Here is a 12,595-nt window from a genome sequence, read left to right on the forward strand (position 1 = left end):
CTGCGCGGACAGCACTTCTTTAAACAGTCATAACTCCCTCGATTCTTAACCAAATCAAGCTTATGACCAGTCGTTGGAAAGATTTTGAGAAGAGCTATCACCTCCAACTTGAGTCATCTCAATATCACTTCTAGATCTTGAAATATGCTCATTTTAAGTCAGCCCTTTCCATGCTTCTTTGCTTAAAGCCCCAAACACCATAATACTAAAGCATATATCAACATGGAGCATTCGAGGCACACATATAACAATTACCATTCCAAAAGGAAGGTAATTGGCAGATGCACCTATGCTATGCCAAATTGCACAGGCTGCTGGACAGTCACTATAGCAAAACATTACATATTGAATTGAAGAATTTCTAAAGTTGTACTATAATTTTAAACACATTTATTTTATTTTTTAATTTTTTTGGTAGGAGAAGTTACTAATCAATTTTATAGAACCTTAAGTAAACACCACCTAATTTTCTATTTCAAACTGTAAAGATCTTAATTCATATACAAAACCGATGATTGATCCCTATCAAAGTTGAAATTATCGTCTGCAAAACTCTTGATGTAATTAACAAACTGATAAGGAATACACCTAATTTGCAAATATTTAGAGATCTTGGTCTATTAGAAGTAAAAAGAACATACAATTTTACAACTTATCCTTACAGTAGGAGCTATATATTAAACATGTAATCATATTAAAGACTATGGAATTTGGGCAAATATCTATGATTAATCAAAAATCCCCATGGACAGGAAAGTACGACCATACTACACCAAAGAAAACAAACAATTGTCACCCAAGCACATATTTATTTGTTGCACTTCACTGACTGACATAGATTACTGCACTTGATTGAAGTATAAACATGCATGTACACTTGTACAGGATGAGAATACAATGGTACATAATTCAAACCAGGGGTTACTTGTAGTCCATAAAGTCATAACACTTTCAAAGCAATGCAAGTAAGCCTCGCAATTTACGATTCAATTTTAATGTGAACCTATTTCATGGACAAGTATTTACATAGAAATTCCATAATTCCCTCCTAAAATACTTTTCAGGAGTAATTTCTACGCTTGCAGAAATTAGTAAGTGCTTACCTGAACTTCCAGAATCCACATAACTCTCAACAATAAACAGTCTATAAGCAAACAACCACCTACACATATAGGTCCAATATGAACAAACGGAAATATATGTTAATAAAGTAAATATGTTCAAGCAATCTATAGCCTTCTCTTATGATTTTGCTACTATATCTGATTGCCAAAATCTAAATTGTAGTCCTAAAATAATAATTTCACATCAAACAAATCTATCCATTTCAAATCGGTACAAAATGATGGAAAATTGCAGAATTACACAACCCCAAATAAAAAAAGGCGAGAATAACAAAAAGAACTTTACAACCCTACACCTACAACAAAATAAAAAAAATCTAGATCATAGAAAAGGGGGAGAAAATTCAACTTTACCTTGACACGTTTCAGTTCTAGTTTCAAAACCAATTACAACAAAAATAATTAAAAAACAAATGAATCACTTCTCTATCCCACATCTACATAGTCATCGGTTCATCAATTCCGAAAATTTACTCTCTTCAATAACAAATAACAAAACAAATCACAATCATTGTTACCCTTCATAAAACAGCCTGCAATAAGCATTTCAATCTAGTGCATTAGTAGCTAATTATCACTTAACATGAAAGAATATACCAGCGTTGAAAAATACAATCTGTAAGGTGCAGCAAATGATCATATTCTAAGAAAATTGGCATTAGTAACAGAATATTGATTCATACCATGAGCTTAGACTTTGGTCCCTTTGAAGGTGTGGCCTTGATAGGATCACGAGAGGCTGAAATCACCTGAGGCGTAGGAGGATTCGTACGTATGGGTGATACCTTTGCCTCGCGCTTAACATTCTTCAAATTCAAAGAAATAGGGATATTCTCTGCTCCATCATCTCTCCTGAAACATGCACAATTGGAGCATCAGTCTCTTGGGTATACAACATACAAGAATCTTATCCACTCAACGAAATAGAAAACAGATTCAAAGTGAAAAAATAGTTTTTTCACTTTAAGAAAATGAACTTTATCTTTGTCTGTAAATAGCTAGCTGAGTACTATGTAAGTAATTACCCGATACTCTCAAACATGTCAAATTACTTGATAGTACTACTACAAGTGGTTTGTCAAAACTTTTGCATGTGGTTAGGGCCGGGCAAATGACAGCCTGGTAAATCTGAACTTGAGGTGTATTTAGATGAGGGGCTTTTCATAATTGATGATTCTAAATTCGATGCCTTGGCTTGGTGGAAGGAAAGATCTATGAAGTTTCACATTTTATCTAAGATGGCAGCCCAAATTTTAGCAGTTCCAATCACAACAGTTGCTTCCAGGGAAACTTTTAGTGATGGTGGTCGCATAATAGATCCCTACAGATCAAAGCTTGCCCCTAATACAGTGCAGATGCTATTATGTTCAGGTGATTGGTGCAGATCATTACATGAGTTGAAATCAAAAAACAAGGTAAGGTGAAGGACTACTTTTAAGTCATTTTTCAGGCTTTAACTCTTCTTATATTTATAAATTATAACTTATATATTGATATTATTGCAGAGAAAAAATGAAGACCAAGCAAAAGAAATTTTTATCCCGACACCACAATGAAGGAACCTGCATTCTGAAAATACAAAGGATTTTGATTATGGCTTGTAATATTTCATATGGTTTTGTATTTTGAATTTGTAGAGTGTAGACATTGTAGTCTACCAAGAGTGTTGTCTTCCCCTAATTGCTAGTGATTAGTAAAACATATATTTTGGATTAAAGGATTAAACTAATTGTTAGATAAACCAAATGCTTTAAATTAATAGGATAATACATCACTTTGCGAAAATAAAAAATTTCGAGTTCAATTCGAGTTCGAGCTCGAGTCGAGTTTAAGTAATAGGTTTTCGAGTTCGCTTCGAGCTCCATTTTTTTGAGCTCGCAAGTTTCGAGTTCAAGTCGAGTTTCAGTTTTGTGTTTTCGAGTTCGAGTCGAGCTTAGCTAAACTCGAGCTCGACTCGCATCATAAGCACCCCTAGGCATTGCAAAATGAGAAATTTGGGGTTATTGTTGCTTGTATTATTATTTCTGTTGTAGGTAGTGTAGTTTTGCTGAATCACCCCCTCCATGCTCACACATAACAGATAACTCACCTATCCCCACTCCAAAATCAGTCCTCTCTGAAGATTCACCTATCCCCATTGATAGTGTACCAAGTACAATTCATACCACCCATCTTTTTCTTTTGCTTCTGAAAATTCGGGTATGTCAGCATAACACTTTATTTGCTTCCTACCAGAATACAAAGTACACCCATGCTTCCTATACCAAATCTCCCCAACCTCATCATATCCTAATTCCCTTTTAATCCAATCAACAAATTCAAAGTAACAGACATCTTCTACATTTAGATGTAATGAAAGTCCATAATAATTATTGTTTCCTTTCTCATATGTAGTTTTGTGATTTCTGGTCACAAAATTCCCACCATACAATACCCTAATATTAATTGGATCCATGAACTTTTTTTTTTTTTGAGGGAAAGCGAGGGAGGATTCATTCATTCAATAATAGACAAATTGTCCATGAGTACATAAGGAGTAATGTCACTAGGACAACAACTAGACCAAACTTGCTCTACACCATATGGAATAAAACGAGCTAAATGGTGTGCTACAAAATTCCCCTCCCGCCTAACATGAGACCAAGCGATAAAATCAAAGAAAGAGCATACATCAAGAATTTCATCGAGCAGCGAATCCAAATCCGACAAATAAGTGGAAGCTTTCGAAAGCCTGGAGATTATGTTGCTATTATCCGATTCAAGAATGATGTTCTTGAAGCCTTGCTGACGGGCTGTTTTGACAGAAAACAGAGCTGCTTTACACTCAGCCAATTCAGGAGACCAGTAGGCCTTATAGCGTCTGACACCATCGAATAAGACCTCTCCCTTGTTGTTACGCGCAACAGCTCCGAGACCAACCCAGCCATCAACATTTAATGCAGCATCACAATTCACTTTAATGCAGTCTTGGGGAGGTGGCTTCCAAGTTTTCGGACTTCTAGCCTTCTTAACACCTTTACAGCCATAAATCTTGGTGTTATACTTATCATAATCCTCCACAAGGTTTGCCATTCTCATAAGGATGGTGAAGTGGGAAGTTTCCTTGTTATTAAACAATTTATTCTTCCGCCTCTCCCATATTAACCAAAGGAGGGCAGCTCCTCTCTGCTGCATCTTCGTGCATTCCCACTCCAAGACTAGAAGAGATCCTTAAAATCCGAATGAGTCTCCATATTTAAGAGTTTGTCACAGTTTGCCTCAACCCACAAATCACGCACTGCCACACAATCAAAGAAAGCATGGTATAGATTCTTTGTTTCAGTTGAGCCCCATGGGCAGCCATCCTCTTCTGTCATGTGTCTGTACTTCAATAAAGAACGGACAGGGAGAGAATTTGTGCAGGCTCGCCATAACAGTTGTCACACTTTAGGAGTAGTCCCAAGATTCCACAAATTCACCCAGGCTTTATGAAATAAATCTAGATTGCAGGACTTACCGAGCATGTAAGCCGTCTTCACCGAGTATAAGCCATTGTTAGAAAAATCCCACGTGATACAATCTTCCGGAGCTCTCAAGCTTAGAGGGATCGACAGTATACATTTAATGTCACGCTCAATGAATATGCTTGGTAAAAGATCATGATTCCAGTCCATTTTATCAAAATCAATAATATCGCTCACATTTTCCACCATGTCATTTCTAGGAGAAAGAATTCTTGAACCATGTTCATCCGCAACCCAAGGATCATCCCAAATGCTTATGCGACTTCCGTTTCAAACACGCCAAATAAGACTCTCTTTGACTAGAGCCTTGGAACCCAAAATTCTACGCCAAGAGTAGCTACAAGAAGGCCCCAAAGAGGAACTCAAAAAATCCCCATGAGGGTAGTACTTTTTCCGGAGCACTCTACTCAATAATGATTCCGGACATGATATGAGACGCCATGCTTGTTTTCCAAGCATTACTTCATTGAAGACCGCCATGTCACGGAAGCCAAGACCACCAAGCATCTTCAGGTTGCAAAGAGTATCCCATTTCACCCAATGAACCTTCCGGTTGTTTTTTGAATGGCCCCACCAAAATTTGGCAGTTAAGGATCTAATTTCTTCAATCACCGAAGTTGGAATTCTATAAACTCCCATAATGTAGGTGGGAATCGCTTGGATCACAGATTTTATAAGAGTTTCCTTCCCCGCTCGAGACAAAAGTTTCTCTTTCCAACCTTGTAACTTCTTCCAGATTCTATCCTTCAAGGCACAGAACACGGCTTTTTTCGACCTCCCAATTATGGTGGGGATGCCGAGGTATTTTCCGTGTTCTTAGCCTAGTCTCATCCCCAAAAAATCCACGAGCTCTTTCTGTAGTGACTAACTAACACCTTTGCTAAAAGAGACCTCCGATTTTTCATAATTAATTTTCTGACCGGAAGCTGCTCCGTATTTGTTGAGTATATCAACTATCTTGGAGCATTCCCTTCGGTTGGCTCTAGCAAATAGCAGGCTGTCATCAGCAAAGAAAAGGTGAGAAATTAAGGGGCCATTTTTGCTGGCTTTAGCCCCATGAATATCACCTGTGAACACCGCCTTGGAGATCAGACCAGAAAAGGCATCTGCAATCATAATAAATAAATACGGGGATAAGGGATTGCCTTGCCTTAAGCCCCTAGAAGGCTTAACATCACCAAAAACCACTCCATTGATGATAAATGAGTATGAAACAGTCGAGACACAACTCATCACAATTTTAACCCAAGAGTCTGCAAATACTCCACATGATCGTAGGCCTTGCTCATGTCTAGCTTCAGATCTATCGTCCCTTTTCTACCTTTGTTCCTCTTTTTCATGGAATGAAAGAGTTCCAAGGCAATAAGGGCATTATCAGTGATCAATCTCCCTGGGACAAAGGCACTCTGATTCTCGGATATAATATCAGGGAGAATGGACTTAAGTCGCATAACAATAGCTTTGGAAGCAATTTTATACAGGACATTACATAGAGCAATTGGCCTAAATTCTGCCATATTACAAGGAGATTTTACCTTGGGGATAAGAACAATGTTGGTGCGGTTAATTTCTGCTGGGGAGCAATTGCCATGGAGAATGTTGCACACATGAGAAGTGACATCGTTCCCAATAATATGCCAGAATTTTTGATAAAAAATTGCATAGATTCCGTCAAGGCCCGAAGCCTTGCAGAGGTGCATTTCACATATAGCAGCATAGACGTCAGCTGTTGTAAAAGGGCTGTTGTAAAAGGGCGGAGAAGAAGGTCATTAGCCACACTTGAAATGGATGGCGACACAGCCTCGAGAACTTCGTCACAACTATCCCCCGATTGCAGACCTGAAGAGAAGAGGTTCGCATAATAATTTTCAACAATATGCTCGAAATCATCCTCAGCCGTACACCATTCACCTCTCTCATTAAGAAGCCCTGTGATCTCATTTTTCTTCTTCCGTTGAGAAGCTTTGTGGTGGAAATATGTCGTACTTTTATCGCCATCCTTGATCTCAGCCGATCTCGATATCAAGTACCAGTAGGCTTCTTGCTTCTCGAAGACCTCGTCTAGCTTTTTCTCAATTGCAGCACCAAGACGGATGTTAGCCTCAGAAATTTCGTCCTCTTGAACTGATTTGAGCTGATTTTCCAGGTCACCAATTTGCTTGTTGAAGTTAGCAAATTTCTTACCACTCCATGTTCTCAACGGACCCAATAACCTGTTGTAGACACCCATTTGTGTCTACCAAACCCAGTGATGAGTACCTTTCACGTCGAATCATAATCGAGTGAAGTGAAAGTGTGGAAAGTATAGTGTTGCGGATAGTTTTAATTTCTTTTCTCTTCTCTCTGTTTTTGAAAACCTATTTTAAGAAAACAGCCAATCCAGTTTGATTGGTCCATGATATGGGTCCAATAGTGGTGTAGTTGGATAGGGCTTGAAAATACCTTTCCAACGATATATTATAAGCCCAATTCCGATGAATATTGAGAAAGTTATGGCCTAATTACTGAACTGGGCCCGGTTTGAGCCTTATATGCAGCCCAATGATCTAGAGGAGGGCCTAATACAGATTTATCATTCTTAATGCAATTAGTAATGGTTTATCTAGATTCTTCTAGAAGGTTCTTTTCATTCCTAATTCAATTAGCATTGATAAATTGACTTTTGTTGGCTTTTAGAGTTTTAATCAGAATAAAAGAACGTTTTTGTGGAAAATATGATTTTATCCTCCTGTACGGCAATTTCTATCTGATTTTAAGAAAACGTGTCAATTTATTAGTCAGTGCCAAACGCCAGCTGTAGCGCCTGGCGCTAACCTTAGCGCTTGGCGCTAACGTCAGCGTTTGGCGCTAATCCTCGTTTTTCGCGTCAGAACTCTGTTTTGATTTTCTATCTTTTTGGTTGATTTTCTCTATAAATCGCGTTCTAAAAACTCCATTTTGATTCAGCAACTCTCATTAAGATTTTCTTGATTACTCTCTTTCTCTCTTTTTTCTAAACTAGCCTTTTCACAAATATAAAAATTCCGCATTCATTAGATCTAGAAACACCTAGCCAAGTTCGAAGTTGCCTTCGCCCTAGACGTGAAAGGTTTAATTTCTGAGGGTTTGGTCCCAAATCTCTCTTTCGATTATTTAATTTAATTGTTGTTTATTATTTTCCTTGAAGTTACTAACGTGTGTATTTTGTTATTAGAAAGAGGTACGAGGCATCCAAGTAAGTGATTTAATGGTTTTTATTGATGTTATTATGTAGAAATTATGTTTAGATTGTTATATTGATTCCTAATATCATGTCTAGGGTAACTTTAATATCAAGTATGATTAAAATTATGATGTCTTTTATGTTCTTCCTAATATTTATGATTGTTAGTATCATGTTAGGGCTAAAGCTTTGATTTTTATTGTTTAGTGACATGTTAGGGGTTGTTATTAATCTTGTTAGTATCATGCCTAGGATCTTGCTATTCTTATTATATAACATAATTATTTTAATTATGATTATAATTTTATGATGATGATTATTATAATTATTATTATTATGATTGTGATTATTTTTATTGTTGATTATTATTGTGTTGCTTGATATTTATTATTTATTGCTTGATCACACCTTTTATTCATGTTTAAAGGGAATTTGTACTTGTAATCACGCTTAATAAGATAATTAATAATCTTGTTTAGGGTTAATATGATTATAATTCAAGTGATCGTCAATAATAGTTTTGTTTGTGCATTAATATTCAACCAACATAGATAAACAGGTTTAGGGTAATCCAATTGATTGCATGTTAGTCAGAAAGCGCACATGAATACGATCTGAATAAAGTAGAGGCCTATTATTAGGGCAGGTTCAATCTCTTTAAGGTTAGATTTGTACATTCATCCCCGAAACCTATTTGGTTCAAGACCTTATGGAGTTGACGATCTCTTGGATCGTTAAGGGGTGTAACCTTCACCTCGTGAACGGTTTACAAGTTCCTAAAACTTGTTGACGACTCTTTTGCTCTATCTTCTTTCCCTTTGGACGCCACCGTACTTTAGAGTATGATCATAGTGGAGTTCAAGCTAGGGATAACGCTTGAAATATTCCCTACACCTGCCCAATCTGTCAAACATGAAGCCCCCCTCCGTGTCCTTCCACGACTGTTTCACGACCTGTTCACAATCCGAGTCAAGAAGCCAAGCGGTTTCGAATTTGAAAGATTTCTTCCCCCTCTTGCGATTGCGTTTGGGGCGTCTTTTTCTAGTCATAATCGGGGTGTGATATGATTTAAACCTGACTAGATGTTCAACATATATGTTTGGGAACAAAGAAAACCATTCATCGTTGCCACAAAAGCGGTCAAGTCTTTCACGAACCATGGTAGAGGGGGTAAGTCCTCTTTCCCAAGTATACCATTGCCCCACATATCCCAAATCACGCAAATTGCAAGAGTCGAGAACATCCCGGAAGCCTCTTATAGCCCTACGCTTAGAATCGGCCCCACCTTATTTCTCCTCCATACTAAGGATTTCATTGAAATCACCTCCAATAAGAATCGGGCCATCAATACCATCACAAAGAGAATTAATAAGGGACCATGTTTTATGTTTTTCAGCAGTTTCAGACCAACCATAAATACCCACAAAATACCAAACAAGATCACCTTGCATAACTTTTCCACAAATGTGGTGAGCAGAATAAGAAATCAGAACAAAGTCAATAAAGCTACTATTCCAGTACAAGCATAGACCCCCTGAGAGGCCCTCACTACTAACACCAAAAGCACAATCAAAGCCTAATCTATGTTTAATATTTTCCGAAGCTACTTTATTAATTTTTGTTTCAAAAAGAAAAACAAGATTAGGGGCTAAAGAAGCACACCAATTTCGAAGTGCGCCAACCGCTCGAGGATTGCCAAGGCCTCGAACGTTCCAACATAAAGAATTGATTGCTTTTCGAGGGGTTGGTCGGTCCCAACACCCTCTACTTGATTTACCCCGTCTCCGGCTTGAGAAACAGAATTGTACTTCGCCTTCTTCACATCATCAATGCTGGTTTTTGGTTCTTCGGCACTTCTTTTCCGGGAGCTATGTTAAACAGTAACTGCAGAGCTTGCAATGATTGTTTTCAGGGGTTGGGAAGGATCTCTATGCCCTCCATCATCTCTGTTTGTTGCTGTTCTGAAGTGTTCACAGTCAGGTTCTGGCTTCTTGCATTGAAGGCTGCAGTAGACTTGTGAGTAGTAGGATTAAGTTCACTCTCTGGCTGGATAGTATGAGTAAATAACTCATCCTGTTTTTGACTCTTCTGACTTATGCTATCAACACTTTTTGCACGCAACACTGGAGATAGTCCTTCCCCCACATTCTCTGCCACAAGTTTGGCCTTCCTCTCAGAACTTAACACACCAGGTTTTTTGCCACAATCTGGTGAGTTGAACAGCAATTTGCGTGCTGCTCCCGGGGGTCCTAACTTGATCACTCCAGGATCGTTGAATTTTTTTGACTTGGCTGAAGAGCAAGCAACCAAGTTTTCCTTCCATCTTCTTTCCTTCTCTCTTTCGTTCAGGTTAATCCTTGCTTGTTTTCTAGGCGTTGCCCTGAGCCAAGGACCATATTGAAATACCAGATTATCCTCTTCATTCCCAGCAGTTTCTTTGTTATGGCAATCACGGTCAGTGTGGTGTAGCATCCCACAAAAGAAGCAGAAGTCTGCTAGCCTTTCATATTTCATGTCAATCCACTTTGAAGTGGCAAGCTTGTAGCAAGCATTAATCCTCTTCGCAACGGTTTTCTGATATCCACCAAGATTTTCATACGAACAAATTCGCTCAAGCCTAATGGGTCATCTTCATCCAGTTTAACGAAACCTCCAAGAAGTTCACCAACGTCATACATAGTAGCAGCATTACGCTTATTAAAGGACATATCAAGAAGTCTCACCCACATGGGAGTATGGGTGAATACAATCTTCGAAGGATGTTCATCTCCTTGGAGCTGTTTCATTAACAGAATTTTATCATCAAAGAACCATGGGCTTTCTTCGATAACCCGATCTTTGTCCCCCTCACAAAAGAATTGGAGAACAAATAAGTTAGTATCCACAAACCTAATCGCAACACCTTCCTTCAATTTCCAGATTGATTGTAAGGTTCGTTTCAATGCTTCAGAGTTATAGGGTTTTATTGTGCAAAGTTTCCCAACCAGAGACAATTTTAATTGAGCAGTAGATTCCTCCATATTGGATTGTAGAGAATCGCCTCCGATCACCGCAATTTCGTCTTCAGTTAGTTTTAGTTTCTCCCATTCCTTAATTTATACGTTCGCCATGGGAATAGGATTGTTAAAGCACTCAAAGAGATCAAGATTACAGAGAAATCCAAAGAAGAATCACTGATCGCCACTAACTTACTGTACTACAAACCCTAGAGGGGACTACTGGAACCCTAAGCGAGGGACTTTGGCTCCAAAACAACTAATTTAATGCAGTATTTGGGAAATATTGGATCCATGAACTTAAACCAAGGATAATATATATTTATCCTACCATTAAACCTGAAAAAATCACACATTCATACACTAATATTAATTTCATTTCCAAATACCCAAAAGTCATAACCAGTAAACACATAAACATGCATCACAAAAATAAACAATTATTTGTCACAAAATTAACCCATTTAATAAAAACATAAAATCAATTAAAATAAGGGATTATATTTTAATTAGTGTTACTAGTTAATTGCGTTTTAATAAGTTAAAGTCAAGCATGTCTTCCCCTTTCCTACATTCACATGCATTTTTGCTAATTAACAAAGGAAGGAAAAGCTAATTTATAAAATTGAAACCTGGGCTTTTGGATTATTCTGAAATTGGTCCCCCCACCACGCGTAGTCTTCGCAGCAACCTTCCTCTTTTTAACCATGACAGCAAGAAACAAAGGACAAAGTAAAAAAATTAGCAATGTGAAAACCTAGAAATTCAATACCAAATGAGAGGAGAGAGAAAAACTATACTTACTCTTCCTTAGGCCAGCTTTACCCCACCAATTGAAGCATTCAATTGTTTCTTGCCATGGCAGATGGTTGTCACAGAGGAGAATTGAATGAGAAGTTCAAATGAAGTAGAAAACGGAGTTAATTAGGTGTGCATAGAAGATAGAGAGTAGAATTCTAGGGAAAAAAGGGGAAAATTAGAGGGGGCAGAATATTTGGGTCACGTGCCCCTCACATGCCAAAATCAACGCCGGAATGTTTAGTCAACGTCGAGAATCCGGCAACTGGGGTTATTTTGCAAAAAAAAAAACAATTAAGGTGTGTATATACAAACATTAAAAAATTATAAGGTGGTTTTTTCCAAAAAAAAAAGTGTTATAAAAGGTGGTTTCTGACAAAAATTTTCTAAATACTAATAAGTTCAACTAATTTCAAATCAATACTAATAAGTTCAAATAAGTAAAAATAAGTATCCACACTCTAAAAAAACATCAATAAGTTCGGATCAATATTAATAAGTTAATTAAGATAATAAGCAAAATTAAGTTAAATAGAATGGACCCATAAAGCAAGTCATAATTTTTATTTTTTACTAGTACTTCGTATAATTTACATGTCATAATGTGAGTATCAACTACAAATATCAGTGGCGGACCCAGTCTTGTTTAAGGTGGGTCACGTGACCTAGGAATAAAAGGGTTAAAAAAAAAATTAAAAGCTATTTATATCATATACATTTCATGGTTTAGTGGTCATTACATGAACTGAAAGCTTTCCTGTGGTGTAGGGGGGGATTGTGGGATCAAATCCCTTGCCAAACAAATTATGGTTTTTTTTTCCCTTTTTTCTCTTGGTTACTCACTAGTCACTACTCACTACTAGCCTAGAAGCCTGTTAGAGTACATTACTAACTTTTTGTTAATCTTTTGTTTCACTTGCTTTATAATTTGTATCATTGTTTCTAACTTTTCATTAAAATCAAAGCATATGT

General features: G+C 37.4%; 1 protein-coding gene across 3 annotated transcripts; it reads right to left on the reverse strand.

Annotated features, from left to right (window-relative positions):
- Window positions 1-618: 618 nt before the first annotated feature.
- On the reverse strand, window positions 619-12,076 carry LOC110699052. Of its 3 annotated transcripts, XR_002506838.1 has the most exons (4): window positions 11,630-12,076; window positions 11,458-11,522; window positions 1,808-1,976; window positions 619-1,657 (listed from the first exon to the last, which is right to left on the reverse strand). XR_002506838.1 is itself a non-coding variant. In XM_021876544.1 (3 exons), the coding sequence occupies exon 3, from the start codon at window positions 10,341-10,343 to the stop codon at window positions 9,738-9,740; it is 606 nt and encodes a 201-aa protein (XP_021732236.1). In that variant the 5' UTR covers window positions 10,344-11,164; window positions 11,458-11,522; window positions 11,630-12,076; the 3' UTR covers window positions 9,079-9,737. The 3 variants fall into 3 exon arrangements, 1 of the variants encoding a protein (XP_021732236.1); XR_002506837.1 differs by having other exon boundaries at window positions 619-1,976; XM_021876544.1 differs by lacking the exons at window positions 619-1,657; window positions 1,808-1,976 and adding an exon at window positions 9,079-11,164.
- Between the last annotated feature and the right edge of the window lie 519 nt (window positions 12,077-12,595).

The sequence above is a fragment of the Chenopodium quinoa genome, unplaced genomic scaffold (assembly GCF_001683475.1).
Source record: "Chenopodium quinoa cultivar QQ74 unplaced genomic scaffold, ASM168347v1, whole genome shotgun sequence".
NCBI classification, from domain to species: domain Eukaryota; kingdom Viridiplantae; phylum Streptophyta; class Magnoliopsida; order Caryophyllales; family Amaranthaceae; genus Chenopodium; species Chenopodium quinoa.

Coding starts and splice junctions, on each gene's coding strand:
- LOC110699052 (XM_021876544.1), bottom strand. CDS start 10,343: ATGAAATATGAAAGGCTAGCAGACTTCTGCTTCTTTTGTGGGATGCTA.